Source organism: Harpia harpyja, chromosome 3, assembly GCF_026419915.1.
Source record: "Harpia harpyja isolate bHarHar1 chromosome 3, bHarHar1 primary haplotype, whole genome shotgun sequence".
Lineage (NCBI taxonomy): Eukaryota > Metazoa > Chordata > Aves > Accipitriformes > Accipitridae > Harpia > Harpia harpyja.
This window is the reverse complement of record NC_068942.1, coordinates 1274926-1294774: the sequence shown is the minus strand read 5'-3', so window position 1 is coordinate 1294774 and position 19849 is coordinate 1274926. Positions and strand designations below refer to the sequence as shown.

At 45.8% G+C, this 19849-nt stretch overlaps 1 protein-coding gene across 1 annotated transcript in view; it reads left to right on the top strand.

The window, feature by feature from the left end:
• Nucleotides 1–371: 371 nt before the first annotated feature.
• The window catches only part of RSPO3 (R-spondin 3), a 62923-nt gene continuing 43445 nt past the window's right edge, over nucleotides 372–19849 (top strand). Inside the window, exon 1 of the mRNA XM_052781145.1 lies at nucleotides 372–644. Within this exon, the coding sequence (XP_052637105.1) occupies nucleotides 548–644 (97 nt within the window). The 5' untranslated portion in view covers nucleotides 372–547. The remainder of the gene's footprint in view (nucleotides 645–19849) is intronic.

Sequence of the window (19849 nt, the reverse complement as noted above, 5' to 3'; positions counted from 1 at the left end):
CTCCGGAGCGGCGGCGGCGGCGGCGGGGCTGGGTCCTCCTCCTGCCCCCCCCCCCGGTGCTCCCGCCCTCCGCACACTCCTCTCCCACCGCCATCCATCCATCCGTCCTGTCGGCACCTCGCCCGCCCGGCGCACACACGGGCACGCAGAGCCGTCCGCACCCCCGGCAACCCCCCCCCCAAACCCCCGCAACATGCTGCCGGCCACCGGGCCGGCATGGACCCCGGCGGCGGCTGCTCGGCTCCTCTCCGCTCCTGACTCCCCTCTGAGGTTTGCGGCAGGTAGCGGGGCGGACGGTTGGAAAGTGCAATAGGAAAAGCGGAGGGGAAGGGAGAAGAAAAAAAAAAAAAAAAAAAAAAAAAAGGAAAGGAGAAAAAAAAAAAAAAGGCAAAAGCCATCAAGCCGGCCAAGCCCAGCCTTGGATCTCAGTGCAGGTATTTCTGCTGCTGTGTTCATCCCTTGCCGCCTACCACCCCGGTTTATTTTTTTTTTTTAAAGGAAAGAAAAAAAGAACGAAAAGGAGAAGTCGAACTCTCAAAGGGTTACTATGCAATTGCGACTGATTTCTTGGTTTTTTATCACTTTGAACTTTATGGAATACATTGGCAGCCAGCACGCCTCCAGGGTACGGCGACAGGGAAGAAGTAAGTGCGAAGAGATTTATACTTTGATAACTTCTGCTTCCTCTCGTGGTGCTCTTCACCTGTCCGGGGGGTTCTTGTGCCCCCCGGTGCCCGGGCGAGCGCGCTGGGAAGTAAGTTCCGCGCCCGCGGCGCGGCCGAGCGGCTTTGCAGGCGGTTTCATTGAGTTGGAGGGATGAAGGCGATTTTTCATCTGTTTCTGCTCTTCTCTCTCACCTCACCGGGATGAGCAGAGCTGGCTCCGGGAAGACCTGCGTCTGCTCCTTTATATTTTAATGTCTGCTAAAGGGGAACGTCCTTTCCTAGCTCTTTCCGCTTCCTAAAGGGAAAGCGCGATGACACGACAGGTAACTTTTTGCCGCGATGCCCCAAGCGCCTTTCTCCATCCCGGTCACCGGTTAGCAACCTGGGGGAGGGCGGAGAGAGAAGCCCCCTCCCCAAGACCCAGCAGTACAGATTATCGCTCTGGGTTAAGCCCGGCGCCCGGCGGTGCGGGGTGGGGGGCCGGGGGTGTCGCGGCTCTGCCCGGCCCGCTGGTTTCCAGCCTCCCCCCGCCACCGGTCACGTCGGTGGCACCGTCCGGGAAGCCCCTGGGTTATCCATCGGCACTGGCCCCGGGTTTTTTAGGTTTGATTTTGAATTTTTTTTTTTTTTTTTTTAAATCCCATGGGATGAAGGGAGTTCGTCCCTTCCGACTTAGCCAGCCCCTGACCAATGCCGCCTGCGTCCCGGGTGGCGGCAGGAGGGAGCCGAGAGGGCCGGGGGGCCAGAGCCAGTACCCGGGGAGGCGGGGGGGGGGGGGGGCTGGCAGCCCCTCCTTGGGCGCTGCCGTCCGGAGGAGGCGATGGGAGACCAGAGCCAAGGAGACCCCCCCCCGGCACCGGGGCAGAAAGAAAAGCGAGGCAGCAGCCAGTCGCCCCCGTCCGTCCGTCCCCCCCCGCCCCGGGAAGGCGCTGTCCAGGTCGCGGGGCTCTGCGACGGGCGGGTGGGCTCCGGGTCCTGCGTGGGGCTCCGCCGGGCAGCGCCGAGGACCGGGTCCGCCGTGACACTCCCCCCCCCCGTCCCCGGCAGGGCCGCCGGGCAGAGCCGCCGACGGCGGAGGGATGCGGCAGCGGGGGGGGGGGGGGGGGCACCGGGACGTGCCCCCGGATCCCGTTTCGCCGTCCCGCCTGCACCGGACCCGTCGCCGTTTCTGGGGAAGGAGGCATATTTTGCGCACCTACCGCGGAGGGGCTGCTCCTGCCTGTCCTCTGTCCCTGACAGCCGCGCAGATACCGAGGGAATGTCATCAAACGCGGCAGCCTGCGTTTAATCAGCAAGAAGTAACTGAGTTGCTTCCTCGGGGAGGGGACGGGGGACGGGGGGTACTGTTATTTTAATTTTTTTTTTTTTTTTTTTTGCTCAGGGCTCGCTCCCTTCCCCTGCTTGGCACGGCTAGCCCTTGAAAGCCTCCTTTGTATGGCTTGCCTCCCGCACACAAGGTTCGATTCACCTGAAGTGCCCCTAAAGCGGAGCCGCGGACGGGAGAGACCGGGGCTCCAGCCCTCCCATCCCCACGGCCGCGCAGCGAGGGAGCACTAAGGGCTAAGTAAAACATGTCAGGGCATCCGATTTATTATCCTTGGCAAGGGAGGGCTCCGCAGCCTCCATCGCTTCCCACCCACTCCTTTAACCCCTGGCAGTCGCGGAGCCCACAAGCTGCGGCTGCCCACCCGGTTCCTCCGCGGGTCGGGGGGCACAGCGGGGGTGAGGTGGGGTGGGGGGGGGGGGCAGGACACCCACCCACCCATCCCACACATGGGAGAGGGTCGGGGAGCGGGCCCCCATCCACCCCGTCCTTGCTCCGGCACCTGGTGTGCGCCGCGCCGGGCCAGCGCCGGGCCGGCGGCGACCTCTGCTGTCCTGTGCCGCGGCGGGCAGCCCGCGACGGCAGGTGCTCGGCTCGGCTCGGCTCGGCTCGGCTCGGCTCGGTTCGGCCCGGCTCGGCCCGGTGTCGGTGGTGGGCGCAGGGCAGGCGCGGTTTGCCAGCGTGGGGGTCCTCACGCGAGCGCCGTCCCACCGAGGTCTGGCTCGGGCACCTCGCTCTCAGCGGCGGAATTGTCGGGAAAACGAGGTGGAAGCGTTGGCGGCAAACAGCGAGCTGGTCGGTACAACGCGGTGGAGGTACCGAGGACTTGCTCGAAGTTTTTTTGGTTAAAATGCAAGAGTTAAGTTAAATCCACAGCGGAACAAGTGGCTGAAAGATCCCGGCTAGAAAGGGTCGGAAGGGAAATCTGGCTCATCGTTTTGGCAGTGAAGGCGAACAACGGTCGGAACGCCTCACCTGGACACGGTGTGCGCCGTCCGCTGGCCGAGGGCTGGTTGTGAAACGTGCTTTGGTGTTGTACAGCGTGCTTCGGTGGTGGTTGTACAACATGCGTTGGTGGTGGTTGTACAACATGCGTTGGTGGTGGTTGTACAACGTGCTTTGGTGTTGTACAGCGTGGTTGTACGATGTGCTTTGCTGGTGGTTGTATAACGTGCTTTGGTGGTGGTGGTACAATGTCCTTTGGTGTTGTACAGCGTGCTTTGGTGTAACTAGTGGAGATTTGGCGCGAGGGAAAAATTAGAGTGTGAGCATTTATGAAAGTTATTATAAAAGAGGTTACGGTCACCACTTGCACTGATCATTTTGGCTTTAAAAATCTATGATTTGCTATTAGTGAATACTGGAACTTGAAAAAAATGATCGCGTGCAGATAAAGAAGACACCTGTCAAATTCATCTACAACATGGAAGACTCTCTGGATTTCTGTTTCTTTCGCCCAGATAGTCTCCTTTAAGCAGAAGTCCTAAGCCCATTGCTAGGGAAGTGTTTTCAAATTTTCATTTAACTTCTGCATTTTTAAATGAAGTACAAACCACTTGCCATCTAGCAGTCAGCGAGCCCATGTTACTTCATTTTGTTTAATACCCGAGTCCCCCATTCTATGTATTACATTGTCGACTCCCACATTTTAAGGTAAAGGAATAACAAAGCCTGAACTGACTAATTCAGAATGTGCTGGGCCAGACTCTCAGCTGGTATAAATCAAAGTTTCTTTGTTAATTTACCCCATCAGAAGGACCTGGCCCTGAAGCATTACTTATTAATTACTTAATAATTAAAGAATAATTAAAAGAATAATTAGTAACTTACTATTAACAAAGTAATCTTTACTAGGAGAAAAGTCTGGTCTGCAGTCCTTTCACTCCCCAAACTCCTACTGAAGTTTCTAGTTCGAGCATCCTAAATTTCTGTCTCATGATCAGTAGTAAATGTGTAGTTGGCTGTGCAGAGGCAAAACTCTTCTGAAGTCAGCAACGGAGTGCAGGCAGAGGATCAGGACCATAACTAGACATAGCACAAGATCAATAAAAGTTCAAAAGCAAACATATCGTTAGCAAAGAGATTTGTGATTTTATTCTGATAAGAGCAATTAAGATTAACAAGTTAAGTTGCTTGTTCAGGTCCTACAACAGAGATTAATATGCAGCCAAGTATAGACTAGCATACCAATAAATAAGAAATTCTATGTATCTGCCAGTGATTACAGTTTGCTTAGAAAAAAAGTAAGATTAAGTCAATAGTTCCAAAATATTTTGGCTCTGCAGGCCACCACCAACCCTCAAAACTTAGTACTGACAGATATGTACCTCTCCCATTGACCTTTTAACTGACGGAAATGAAGTATTATTTGCTGTGGGTCTGTGAATGACCAGCAGAGCATTTGCCATGACCCTGTTGACTACCAGTGAGCCACGGACTAAATTTGGAAGTCGCTAGAGTGAGCAAAGTGATAGAAAATTCTGCATTTGTACCACAACTCCTACGTCTGGGAGTAAAACTGTCGGTATGACCTAACGGAACAGCAATTTGGATGTAGAGCTACCATGATGTATATCATCTGTAGCCCATCAGTATCTGATGTGGGCAATCGCCTCCTGCCTTTCACCGTAACGGCACTTTTGTGATACCCCGGCGTGCGTGCGTTCGTTCGTTCGTTCCTTCAGTCGCTCCTCCGTCGGTTCCTCTGTTGACGCGGGACTGCAGATCTTCCAGCGTCTGCTTCTGGTCACAGCCACGAGGGGAGGGCTCCACTCTGCAAATGCTCTGCCTCTCCCGCTTGGTTTGCATGCAACTACTGCTGAATTCAAAATTAAGCAGATGCGCAACAGTCCGTATGAAAACACAGCTATATAAAATAAAACAAAACAGGAAAGAACTGACAAAACACACACTGGTAAAATTATGTCTTCAGTTTTTTTATACCCTCGTGGAAGGTGTCGTTCACATGGAGGTAAAATGTCAACAAGAAAAGAGGAGTTGCTTGTTAGTTAAAATAACACTGCATTTTGGAAGCAATTTTTTTAATAGTTCACCATCAATATATTTCTTACTGATATCTACATGTATGTTTAGAGTTCGCATGGCAGGGATGGTAATGCTACATATTCTATATATAATATAGGTGGTGTTACCAATTTTTTTGCAATAATTTAAAGCAGAAGTTAGCCAAGCAAGCAGCCATCAAGTAAGCTGAATCTGTCCTTGGGTGGGATTAAATTATTCAGTGTTAGTTCTCATTCAAAGTGTTTGTATGCCACTGATAATTTTTTTTCTGTGATGTTTTCCTATTAGCATTGTCAGGGTAAATACTTTGCCGGTGACAAGTGCATCTTTTTTGCAACGAAACTATATTTCTCATTTTCAGATGAGTTCCCGTTTGTTTCGAAATAGACTGGGAAATTTCTATTGCAGTCATTAGAAACAAAAGCAGATGGAGAACTGTTTCATCGTATTTTCATAAACTGCGAACGTATTTCGTTGTAGCCATATCTGAAATAATTAAATACTAGAAAATCACTTCCCATTGCTGAAAGCATTACTAGTATTATAGGGGTAGCCTGCTTGCGTTGGGTTTTTTATAACTCTGTGTGCATGTAGATCTGTGCTCGAAGTATACCAGCCGCATGTGGAACGATACATGTTATTATCCCAAGAGACTAAAGGACATTAGAGACCAGTTCCCATTTCATACCTGACATCTGAAAGGGTGATAATTTCAAATTTTCTTTCTTTCAGCTGCTGAAGACATTTCTTATACTATATAAAATTCATGTTAAACTGTAAATGCATACATTACCACAACTTCTCAAAGACGTCGATGTAGGATGGTATATCAGCAAATATATAAACACTCCTATTTCTCTTTGCAGGCAGAATAAAATACTGCTTTTATTAATGAGATGGGTTTAGAGCTTGAACCTGCCTCCTTTGCTTTCAGTGGAGAAAGTCCCATGGACTTCACTGGAGCTGGAGAGGGCTCTTTTTCTGCAGGACCTCAGGAAACATTTTGAGTTTGGAAGAATTCCTATGCTAGAGTACTTGCAAAATTGCATGATCCAAATACGTATGACTCCTATAGAGGAGAAAACAACGCTTTGTACCTTTCAGAACTATGATATATAGCCTGCCTGGGAGGTGATCTCTTTCTTAGGCATATGAAAAGAACAGCTATTTTACTACTTTGACCTATTGAGCCAACTGAAGTCAATAAAGTTAACTCTGAGATTAATTTCTTCTTTTAAGCTTTGTTATTAGTGTATCAAGCCTTTGCAAATCTCCAGTCTGCTGCTTCTTCTTACTGTAAATTTTTCACTGAAGATAATGGAAGTTACGCCTAATAAAACCTGAGCTAGGACTTAAAAATCAGACTTACTCATTATCTCTTGCTTAGCGTGCTCATCTTGCTTTCTGGTTAATAAAGCTAGTGTGCTGGCTTGACCACTGCTGTTTATCGCTAACATTAATAAGCTGTCTATCATTGCATATTCAATCATTTATAGACAGTCACTACTCGGAAAACTTATCCGTTAAAACTATGGAGATCCTTAAGAAGTTTTTTCCCCAGCAGTAAATTGTCCCTTTCACTCCTGAAATTAAATTAAAAGTTGCGAAAGCCTGGTGGAGGAGATATAAAAGCTAATAAAAAAATAATAGTTTTGTCTCATTTCTAATTTTGGAGTCTGAACGACTCAAAATGACTTTGCCAATTTTTTACCAAAGTAATTCAGAACAAAGCAATCTTATCTGATGACAAAAGGCAGCTGAAACCATGTACTTTTTTATACAAAAGTCTGTCTGTCTGCTATTACCACAGACAATGCCGCGGATAAAAATATTCAGAGAATATTTATTCATGCAAAACATGTTATGGCTCTCAAAAAAAAAAAAAAAAGAAGAGCTACAACTTTTTTATAAATAATTGAATAACTGAGTTTCTGGCGATAGCAAAACGATTACTTATTGGACCCTTTGTCATAATGAAATCCAACAGATTTTATTAATGATTACTTTAACCCTATTTTTGTTGTTAGCAGTGAGCAGCGCGATGAGCAACGCTACTTAAAAAGAAGGAACGATTGTACTACGGTTATACGATAGCTGACTAATAAACATTTTTGTGTGTGCCGATTTCTAAATTATGAGCTATAGACCATGCCTTTTAAAACGTTTGTGTTATTTACTCATGCAGTCAAAAATAGCACCCACTGAAGCAAAGGAGCCACAAAACTTATCTCCCTCCAGTGCTGTTAGGGAAGAACTCAGCTATGGGGACCGGAGCTGAGCCGGGAGAGCCGTGAAGGGGAATCTCACCTCTGGCTGTGGCAACGGCACCCAGCTCCCGCCCGCTCCGAGCAGCACCCCAGCCTTGCGCCAATCCTTCAGCTTCACACAACAGAGTAACTAGGGGGACGAACATAAAGGAATGCATACAGTGATGCTTTTAAATGAAAGTAAAACCCCGAACCACAGGTCTACACCAAGTTGTGGTAGCGCGCTGCTATAAACTTTCTCCTTTCAAGCTTCTTGTTGCGTGTCAGTTTTACGTCCTGACACATTTCATGTTTAAACTTGAAAGGTCCTAGATGGGATTTCAGACGTTTGATATTTCCTGCAGGGTAAAGCAGATTTTGGGGCACTGTAAAATAAAACAGGAGCTCATTGATGGGTGTTGGAATAGCAACGATGTGTGATTCCTGTGGCTTCCTGTAAAGCACAAGGGCAGACACAGCAAGGCTCACATCCAAGAACAGGACTTAGGTGCCTAAGGTGTGTCTGGGGCAGGATTTAAACACCTGCGTCCCTCACCTTCAAAGCCCTGCTTAATTGCCACCTCACTTCTCAGATGTTTTGTCATTTCTAACATGAGACTTCAGCTTCCTGACTTCGAGCGTCCACCTGGCACGCGCGGCTTCTGAGCTCGGGTCCCTTCTGTAGAGACTCGGAGATTTTCTCTTAAAGAAACCCTGGGCAAAAAAGGCAATAAATCAATCATAACAAATAATAAAAATAATAATACAAAGTTCTTCTACAGGGAGCACAGCACTCTGCAGGCGATCGCTTACTGACACTGGAATACAGTTGCGCACACGCCTGCTCCCATACACCCTCTTCTGTGCTAACTGAAATGGGCACAAGCAAATGACCCGAGATCACATGCAAATCCAGGGGATAAACGGCCAGTTTATTAGAGCACATCAACACAGGCTAGAGTCATGCTCGACAGAAGAACTAATTTAACTTAGATTTTCAACTCCTGGCCGAATATTTTAGCTGCTGAGGTTTTGGATACATTAAGGGCAGCAAGGCGGCTGCTGCCTTCTTGGTGTGTTTCAAAAGAAAAGAGTGAGGTCTCCTTTCTTTTGTTGAAGAATATATTGGCTTGCAGGGCTGGGGAGCAGTGCCAGAGCACCTAAACCCCCTGGACAGCCAGGATTTGAGACAGCTTCTGACCCCAGCATTTCCCTGTGACTAGGCTGAGAATCCCTTGTTCAGCATGCTGGTTTTTGTCAATCCCTTTTGGGGGCACCCAACTCTTCCCACCTACCGAAAGACAACTTAGATGCCTCGCCGAGCGCTGCCAACTGTACTTGGATGGAGGCGTCAATGGAGGGCATCGCTACACAAAGCAGGGATGTTCAGAATAGCATAAATCCTTTATCAAGCACCAGCTCATCCACACCACTTCCCTCCAAATAACTCACCGGGTGCGCAGCTTCTCCAGTAATAGTGTTTTGGTGGGAAGTTACAGCAGAGTTAGGGCTTGAGCCCTTTTTCCTCATCTCCCCCACAAAGCAAGGTTCTGTTCCGAGGAGAAGGAAGAGAAGGCTCTCGTGTGAACCAGGAACGTAGGAGCAACCAGCTGGTGGAACAAGATTTCAGTTGCATTTCTTGACTAACATTTACAAACATCCACATGAACCAGAGCTACTAAAACCTGACACTTTAATATGTTTACAAAGTTTATGTATGTTATCAGCACATGTAATACTCCCAACAGGATTTATTACAGGTTTCTTTAGCAACAGCATTTTTTATTCATAACAGCTCAACTGGTCAGAGAGGAAAACAGCCAGTTTCTTCCGAGTGTGCCTCCCACGCACACTTGCCCAGCATTATTGCATTGCTTATTCATGAAGATTACAAACACCAGCGTCGGCAAGTGTTTCATAACTTTGTTTCCTTTTCCTAGAATGTTCATAATTAATTTCACTTTTTTCTATGCCACTGAATAAGGAGTTGCTGGTTTTACTTTACTTTATGTTACACTGCCGAGTGAAGAATTACCCCTCCAAAATAGAACCAAGTGCGACCAAAGGATATTTTTTTAACATGGGAGTCAGAAGATGTTAAGTGTGTGTATTTAGCAAATACACAGGGATGGAGGAAGATTGCAGAAAGTTTTAATATAACACAGACCTGAAAATAATCAACTAAGATGAGACCTCCTTGTGCTGGGCACGATGGCCACAGATATCATAAAATCTAATAGACAAGATCTTGAAGGCACGAAAGGTAAATAAATTACAACATTTGGTATTTTGAAAAAAAACAGCTTCTGTTTTGCAGTCCAAAATGAAGTCACACATCCATCTTTTGTGTTTATGTTTTATGAAGAGTTGAGCAATCAAGGAGTTTCAGAGTTGAGGGTGTATTAAAAGCAAAAGCAGAATTCTGTACAAGAGTGTAGAATTTATAACTTGTGCTGTGTCCTGGACAAGCATTTTTAAGCCCAAGGCCCTGGCTGTAGGAATGAAGGTGCTCTTTAAGCTACCCATCGAGGGGAAGCTTCAGTGGTGTAAGAATTTATCAGTAGGATTCAGTTGTGAGTGAATGTCAGCAAGAGGACCTCCACATGGCTGCTTAGGTCATACATTATTTCTAAAGAAAAGACCAAAGTCGTTTTGAGAAACAGGTAAACCTAAAAAAAAGTTCCTCTGGACAGATTGTGGGCAAAAATGTTTCCCTTTCTCTGTTGGCATAATCTATTTCTGCTAACAACTTACAAAATCAGTATGATTTGAGAATGCTTATTTTCTTCCATGACTGGATATCATGTTCTTTCATCTGAGTAATTCACCGAGATACTAATCACGCTTTAAACCCCCAGCTTCCTTCAAATGCGTGTCTTAGAACAAGTAAGCTGTTAGCTGACTAACTCTGAGTTCAGTGTATTTCAGGAAATAATATAACAAGTGGTGACATATATTATGGTTGTGTGGTCTCATAGAGGTCAAAGTGGGTGCAGTCACTCCATGGACGTGAAAATTAAGCAGGAGGTTTCACATAGGCTTTCTTTTACAATTTATCTACGTATTGTGGCTGGATATTCTGATGAACACAAGTCTTTCCAAGCTTTATGGAGGTTAGAAGCACTGGGTGGGGAGTCACCGGAGTTGGACGGTCTTATTCCTATTTGCCAGAATCTGGCTGGCCACAAAGGAAACTGTAAACTGTACCCTTTCGAGATGAGGACAGGCTGCTATTCACCTCTTTCTGAAATCACATCATTTCCCAGCTACCCAGTGAGCAGAGAAGTTCATTTTTTCATCAGTATAAATCACACCTGAGTCCAGATAAAATAGATTAATCAAAACAGTAGTCTTGTATTTCCATGCTTCATTGATTATGTAAAAAAGGAGGATTCTAACCATATCTACCACTAAAAGACCACCAAGCATTATGAAAGTCAATCCATAATTCTTTCTGAAGCCTTGCATAATTTGTTGAAAAATAGGTTATTCATCTATGGAACTCGCTGGTCGAGCCTTCCACCCTGGCTCCATCACCCACTGTGGTTACTGCTGCGTGCACCAAAAAGGGCCTGTGTTTTTCATCTGGAAGTATGCAGAGACCTTGGGCACAACTTGTCCAAAAGAGATGAGCCACAGAAATTGCAGTACTGCATATAAGAGAGCTTATTCAGGAGAAGAATCTTCCATCTCATACTCCCTGACTCCTACATAAGCTTCCTCTGGCTTATGTACTTCATCCCCTGGAACCCCTAAGCCTACAGCTGTAGTCCTAGAGTTGGAAAAACTCCTTTACACAGTCTGTGCCCATGATCTGCTAAAAACACCTTTTTGACCATCAGCATATATAATGCTTGACAAAGGTGTCAGAAAACTGTAAACCTACAAAAAAGTGCAGGGTGGTGTTTAAAACCATTCACAAAATATTGACAAAATTCATAATTTTAATGGAAAACATAATAATATTTTATAAAATATAAAAATATAAATAACAGGCATATAAATAATAAATAAAACCAATATAAATGCTTATACATTTAGTCATCTCTCCCTTCTCCCCTACACATTCATATCTGTATATACACATTCACATACATACACACAAATTCACACAGACACAAGCAAGAATTAAAGGTCTTGATGTGTTCTTAAAGTATTTTCACTTCAAAATTGTCTTAGAATATAGGTAAAAAGGATACTGATAGCCCCAGACAGAAGTTTTGTTTCAAGCCACACAAAGCCTTTTGGTTTGTCTGAAAACTCCATCTCTTCCCCCACTGTTCTTATGGTCTGTTTGGTCACAGAAAACAAAATCCTTAGTTTTATATACACTAAAGCAAACACTAAATTAAAAAAAAAAAAAAAATTGCACGGGAAGCTTGGTAGGGGACCCTCTTCTCTTTCTGTTGAGCCTGGCATGCTTAAAACTATACCAGAAAGTTATATGGACCCTTCCCTTTTCGGTTGTGTACAGGCAAAATCTTTCTGGCTTTTCACTATGACGTGTATCGCTAGGCGGGAAATTTTACTCAGCCACTGAGGAGGAAAATGATGTTCCTTAGGCTGGGCTCTGGGCAGGGGAAATCGGTGATGCTAGAGAAGAAGAGTCTTTCCTTGCCCCCGTGACCACCCAGCAGCACTACTGCTGACCTTCCTGGGGGGACGTCCGTGCATACGGGTGCGTGCGTGTACCTCCAGCTGTGCGTGTGCTGAGGAGACGGCAAGGAGAGTTAATATTCCCCTCTTTTATCAGCGAACAGAAACATCATGATCATAAGGCACATGCCGGACTAACACGAGGCTTTCCATTAGAGCCTCTGCATTGTTTTTAATGGGAGTTGGTTTAGGCAGAATAAACATCTCATAAAGGTTAAGGGATTGATTCTGCTTCTCGTTACAACTCGTGTCAGGAAGCAAATAACTCACAGAGCTCTGCCAGCATAAAATTTGCATGTGCTCAGAATCCAGCCTAAATGTTTATACAGGCTATTAAAAAAACACGACAGTTGGTGGGGGATTTTTGTTCTTGCTTACCAAGAAAAGGAGCAACAATGCAATCTGCACTTCTCTTTGCGAGGTGCTGGTAAAGGGTGTGAGGGTATTCCAGCATCTTTTGTCAGAGAACAGCTGCAATTTGCCACATAAAAGTGGGGGAGGGATGCTTTTACTGCTTTCCCCATGCTGTACTTATTCACCCTGCCCAGCACTGTGTACTTGTGAGCTTTCTCCTACTTTTGCCATCCGCTCAGTTACAGTTGTCAAGCTTCCCTCTTCCCTCTCTTCCTACAGGTATTGGACTCGGGCACTATTTGTCAAAGTAGTGACTGAAGTAATTCGCAGAATGAGAACATACACCAAACCAGACTAGTTAAATCAGTGAGCACAGGGGTAGACCCAAAATGCTGCATTTTCTGAAGCAGCAAGTGGTAAAGGAACCCTAGACCAGCTCCATTAGCCTGCCTGATTTAATACAGGCGTGGTCCAACTCCTCCTAACTAGCCATAAGATGCCTGGATCCAACCCAAGCCTGCTGGAAACAAGAACTAGCAGGTGAATGTAGTGAACCAGAGCAGACACACCAGAATTCACATGTGACAATGTTAGGTAGGGTATATGATAATGTGCCCTTTGTCAAATGAATTTTTAGAATTTTTTTTTCTTATCATCCTATCAATTCCTGTTCTTCCTTAGTGTCACCCCAAAGTAACACTCGCTTAGTGTTCCCTCTCCCTCACTCCCCTATTTGTATACATAAGCAAGTTTCCTACTTGGCATACTTTTCCCTTTTGATGCCAAGCCACAAGTTACTGCAACTTACAGTTCTGAGCCCAGGGTTTTGAGGAGAAATGGTGGAAAGAGAATGGACACCCTTGAGCTGTGGTGTGATGACTTGATGATAGCGGTGGGTTTGTTGGTGAGAGAAAAGAAGCAGTGAACAGCTTCTTTGATTTACAAAGACAGCTTGTAAAAACAAACTATGAATCTCTGCATATACAAAAAGATGTGAATCCTTGGAGCCTTTGTCAGATGTGGCCTGGTAGAAGTAAGGAAGGAGCTGGAGAAGTTTGCATACTGCAATAGAGTACATAGCCCTGAGGTCTATCAAATACAAGAATATGAAGGGTGGAGTTTGGAAAGTGGTGAACTGTTCTGAATGTGTCAGTTGACATCAAACATGGCTATGGCTGTTTGACCAAGCACAGATACCAAAATATTCACCCAGTTTGTCTACTGCTCTCCAAGCAGCAGCGCAGGACCCTTCAGGGACTGGCAGAAAAAGTTCACTGTTTGCAAAAATATTGGGGGGGGGGAGGAAAGTCCCCTCTGTAATGCTTTGCATTTCCCCACAACTTTGTCAGGGAGTGCCACGATACATGGCAGGGCAACTGGCCTCTATTTAGTACAACTTACGAAATCCTCCTCCTCAGCTGCGGAGCGATGCGGTGTCGCAGAAGAGATGGGCAGCGGAGTTCATCAGCCGAACTGCAACGCGCAGCACCGCTTCCTGCACTCTATAAGCAATTCCCAGCTTTCGTAATGCCTGATGGTCCTAACCTTCCCTATGCCAAGCCCCTTCTCCGACATATTTAATTCCTCAAAGCTCTGCACATCTCTATTCTCTCTTGTGACAGCAGTTGAATAATGTCTACAAATGGAAATATCTACTCCTCCTCTTGGCTTGCTGTGAAGCCATAACCCCCTCCCCCAATATATTCAGTCTAAGTGGATTTACAGAGTTAGTCTGACAGTTTCTGAAATAGAAAACCGCTGGTTAACAGCAGAGCCCAAGCACTGCTCTCTCTATAGGCAGGCCAGTGCTTCTTGCATCTCTTTAAGATGGACTCCCTCCGATGACATGGGGACGGAGGAGATACCACACCCCGTCCAGCTGTCGGCCTCTTGCTGAGACAGCTATCACGACTGCCAGTTCTTCTTGAAGGTTTTACAGTGCATACAGTTTCAAACAAACATCAGATGAAAGCAATTTTGAGTCTAAACTGAGCACGGCCAGGTTTGCATTGGTGATTTATTGGTGAAAGTCATCAGCTCCTATTACCTATTTCTTGAGCCATCCAGTTCTTTGGCTTCCAGCCATTTCTAGGGCCTGATTCTGTTCCTATTGAAGTTAACGGGAGGTTTTGTCACTGATTTCAATAGGAGGCCTTTGACTTTCCAACTTTCTGTCTATAGAGGCTTGAAGTGCTTCCAGGTTTCCATCATAGTCTGCGGTTCCCCTCTTTAAGTCAATTGGACATTAACGGATTGCCCAGGCCCACACCTTTGGATAGAGGAAAGCTCTAGATCTGATTCAGCTCTCACTCACACACCAGCTTTATACCTCAGTGGAGTTCCTCCTGATTTATACTGGCAGGAGAGCGAGGTCCAGCGTTACTTATGCCTGGGTCACTGCCAGCAGAACGTGGAGAGAATTCAAGTCACTTGTTATCCCCTTCCCTGCACCTCTCAATCACAGCACATACGTACGTATATATATGTGGCTATATTAGAATCATCTGGACTCTTTTAAGTTATTCACCATTGCAACTGACTTCAAATTCAAGTTTTAAAGTTGAAATAACAAAGAAGGAAAAAAGAGCCAGAAGGGAGCCAGCTGCAAGGGTACTCACAATTTTCATCAGTCTACGGGACACTCCTAATAACATATTTTACTACTTTGTAGTGAACTTTCTTTGCTTCTGCCATAAATATATTCCCTATGCTGTAAATGAATAGCTTGCAAGCTCAGTAAAGTTAATATAGAAGAATAAATCTTAACTACCTAATGTCAGGTCAGAAATATAAATCTTATCTAATATGCCGGGTCAGGAGGAAAGAATACTTTTAGCTGAAAATAGCAAATACTTTCCAGTGCAGAGCAGGAACTTATTTTTCTCTTTAAAAAAATATGCTGCCCCTAATAAGATGAGTTGAACAGTCTCCTTTTAGAATCTCCAAAAGAAAAATAAACACATAGAGCAGAGTTAATTTATAAAATGCTCCAAAGTTTATCTTGGCAGAACAGTTTTAGGCAGTGAGATTTCTCTCCCTCTCGCGCATGCATTCACACACATACACATGCATACACACACACATCTCTCAAAATTATGACAGGCCCTTACAATAGCAAATACTACAGAAAACTTCTATATCTGGATAAATTCACAGATACTTATTCAGGCAAAGCTCTCAGCTTCAAATCAATGGAAATTTTTCCAAAGCAAGACAACAATCCCTGAAGCCTTTTTGTGTAAGTACAGACCTGCTGTGTCACAGTGGGAGATAGCAAGCCAGACAAGTGCCTCCTGTCCCAGGTCCCCCTCCCATGGGCCGGCCGGCACCTCTGCCAGCTGTAAAGCAGCGATGCAGCCGCCGTCCCCTCCTCCTGCTGGCCCGGGGCCCCACTGGTTGGGCACAGCTGGATAGCCTGGTGGGGGATCTGCCAGCCAGCTGCTGCTGGCACGCAGTTTCCTCCCAGGAGCCACAGGCTCCCACCGCTGCCCATCCTCTTGTTCCTCCTCCACACCTCCTTCACGCACATCTTGCACATCAGAGCCAAGGCAACTTCAGAGGCTGTGGAGATGAAGCCCACCAAAGGCTTGCTTTCAGCCTCACAGGCTTAGCTTTATTTTATTTTTTTTTATAGTCCGTATGCCTGCAATCAGCCTGTGCTGAGGAGCTACAACAACAGGGGAATACTGCAGGCTCCAGATCTAACAGCCAAGACACTGCCCAAGTGCAGGGCACAATGCAACCAACAGCAAACAGCACCATGCCCTGTGCTGGCACCCCCAAACACTTGGGAGCTCCTCCACCTCTTGCAGCAGCCGCTGGCCTTTCAGACAGTTTATTTACTTCAGGGTCTGCAAAGCAAACAGTCACTTCCCTCAAGATAAGCAAGAATAGAGGCAGTTTTATGTGGCTGAAGCACAACTCGAGGCTGGTGCGTGCACAATTCTCTGGACTATCCTTGCTCAGTGCCACCAAGTTACAGAATGCAGAACCTGACTTACTAAAACCCCACAGAAGAATGCAATGAGTGGGTTCCTCTTCCCTTCCCTTCCCTTCCCTTCCCTTCTCTTCTCTTCTCTTCTCTTCTCTTCTCTTCTCTTCTCTTCTCTTCTCTTCTCTTCTCTTCTCTTCTCTTCTCTTCTCTTCCCTTCTCTTCTCTTCTCTTCTCTTCTCCCTTCCCTTCCCTTCCCTTCCCTTCCCTTCCCTTCCCTTCCCTTCCCTTCCCTTCCCTTCCCTTCCCTTCCCTTCCCTTCCCTTCCCTTCCCTTCCCTTCCCTTCCCTTCCCTTCCCTTCCCTTCCCTTCCCTTCCCTTCCCTTCCCTTCCCTTCCCTTCCCTTCCCTTCCCTTTCCTTTCCTTTCCTTTCCTTTCCTTTTTGGCTGCTGGGAAGTTGCCAGTAATTTCCAGCATTTGGTCTGACAACTGTTCTACTGCAAATATTTAGAAGAATCCATTAGAGATTAAACAAAGTGTAAGTAACTGCTCCGAAGTGATAGCCCTTATTAATGTTTGCAGCAATAGGCACTTTACAAATGCGTATGAAAGTTCTATCCCTAGGCTGCTTGTAAGAAAGGGCAAGATAGAAGGCAGCAGCCAGAACACAGTGTAATTCGAGTGTCAGTGTATTATCATTATAAATAATCATTGCAGAGACAGCATTCTGTAATGTGTGCACCATGCTTGCAAATCTTCTAGACAGCAATGGGTAGAGTGCGCTATCCTGACCAACGTATTTTAAATAATCTGTATGAGGCTGCAAAAGTACTCAAAGCCCCAGTTTGGACATCTTTGCCTTTTTCTGGTCTGCCCCAAAAATATAAAAAAAAAACCAGACCAAAACCCCAAGGCCCCCTCCCACCCCAAAATGTATCAAGAATCATCATGTGTTATAGGTGAAAAGCAAGCACTGCTCTGGTGGAATTTGTAACTTTTATTGTATTCTAAAATTATCCTGACTATACAGTGTCTTAAATGTTCACTGTGCAGTGTGATATTAGTAGCAGAGAAGGGATGAATGCTAACAATGTTCTGGGGCTGACAATGAGATACTTAAGAAGTAATGCTGACAGAAGTCACCTTCCAGTGGACTCAATTCTGAGGATAAAAAAGGCCATATTTACAACAAACTGAGATGAATGAAGATGTATAAATGCATCTACATGCTAGCCAATTTCTTTGCTGAAAAAATACGTGATATTCTAGGAACACAGTGAACAGCAGGTATATGCCTATGCATGTGCATACCATAGCAGAACTTTCTATCCCAACAAAGGTTGGTGATACTGATTTTTTTGCATTTTAATTACATTATTTATTGTCAGTTTGGAGTAAGTAGAGTGTGCTGGTTCCAATACAGAAGGGGTAAAAAATGGATCACAAGACTTGGCTCCAGTGTCCACCTTGCACTGGTTAGGTCCTCCAAGCAAAAAGGCCTGGGGCTTATCCAGGCCACTCGTGATGCTTTTCTGGGGTGGTAATGTTCAGTACTCAGAAATAATGCAGGTAAGGCAGACCTCTTAGCATCATATCTAACTTTTGAAGCTGGCAGCCTCCTTCTCCTTTCCTGTCCCGCTACCTTAAAGAAAATGTCTGGATAGTCTCAAGGAGTTATCTGTGTTCATCCTTTCATTTCAGTTTCATCGCCACATCTGACTTCTCAAACTTAGAGTCACCATTTTCTGTGTGTGAGTTCAGATCTTTACAGAAGAAACAAATAAAAGCAAACTGGGCAACTGGGAGAGTTGGGTATGAGCTGGTGAGCAGGAACATGCTAACTTGTTGGGTACTCCCATCACTCATCCTGGTGGCTCATGGAGTTGCTGGCTTCTGTGTCACAGCAGGGAAGAAGGATGAAACTTGTTGAGGTAAAGTTTGGTGCTGCGGGTTTCCCGGAGAAAGAAAAGGGGAAGATACAATGCTTGTGATCACCTGAAGCAGGCCTCAGCAAGTTAAACAGAAAGGGAGGTGGCAAAAGAAGTTATTAACAGCCTCCTCACTAGTTCGGATCTTGGGCTGGTGTCAAGAGTGAAGAAGGTAGTAACTGCTCCAGCTTCCCCTCTGCATGGTCAACTGGTACCCAGCACAAATGAAGTAACATGTTGTTAGTACCAGTTCCCAAGCACCAGACAGACTCAAAGTGTAGGCAGTGGTGTGCCTGACTCCAGTAGGTGCCGTGCATTTTTCGAAGTGCTGCTGAGGGAGGGCCAGCTCTGACGTTTGGCTGAAGTCAGTAGCCATCTGCCAGAGAACGACTGCTACGGGCTGGGTCTGGCCTTGCACCACACAACATTTGTGTCCAAAAGCAGGAGACAGAAAGCTGTGAAGTCTTCTTTAGACCTTGGTCTTTCTGCACTTGTTTATAGGCTGCCAGGTGCTGCCACTTTTCCACCTCTAGAGCCAGTAGCCAGCAGGAGGAGAGGGTGAGGAGCTGTCCTGAGCTTCTGACAGTGGCAAGGATGATGAATGTCAGGTAGGATGCAAGGCAATTTATCTTCTTCTGTACTTCCATGCTTGCATATATGGGAGCTTCAGGAAGTTAGGCAGAAGAGATGCTCTAGAAAAGCTGCAGAGGGGCAGACTAGATGGGCTCTTCAAGGAAGAGGAGAAATTAGTACGGAGTGTTTCTAAGCTAGTGGGCTTGGATACCTGAGAGCAACTGGAGTTGTTCTGCACAAAACTCCCCTAAGTGACTGTATTCACCTTAAAATAACAATAAGCAGCAGCGAGAATGCACCTTTCAAAACCTGTACAAAGACCAGTTCATTTCTCATATTAATCCTCTTGACAGCTTTGCAAGAGGGCATTGTCATAATTTTTCAAAAAGTGAAAAGGAGGCGGATGAGTTATCTTCTAAGACCAGCCAAGAGCAGTGATCTCATTTTAAGACACACAGATCACTTACTTGCAAATGTTGCTGAATTCCAGGTGGTCAGACCTCTTACGTACCTCAAGGAACAAATTGTCCACTGGATAATTTGGCAGGGCTCTGTTGATTTTTTACAGAGCAGTGACATTTGATCCAAATAAATAATCTGACCATCTCCCTTGACTGCAGGCATTGAAAGAATAAACACCAACAAGTGAGCTAGTCATTGGACTAGCATGGCAATTCCCAGGCCATCCCATCCTTAGGCAGAGGTTTAAGATATTTCAGATGGACTGAGCCCTGGAAGCATCTGTTTGCCTCCAATGACTACAAAGTCTGGTGTCCCCAAGCCCAGAGTATCTCTCCCTCTCTGTCCATAGAAAAGTTAAACCCAACAAGACCCATGTTGAGGCTTGAGGAGCCTGGACATCTGCGTCAATCATGGACGTCCAAACCTTCAGTGCCTACAACCGGGGGAGATGGTCCCTAAGTGCAGGCACCTTAATTTTTAAAATTAGATAAAAATCTTTTAGAGGTGCTAAAATGTAGTTGAAAGGGAACTGAACCTCCACAGCTCTTAATTCCTACTCTGGAGCCATGCCTGAATGTTCAAGTGCAGCAGACATTTTAATTATACATCATTTCAGGGGGGTTGCTGGGACATCATTTCCCCTCAAGTTTGTGATGCTGTGAGGCGTTCCCACTTATCTTACAATG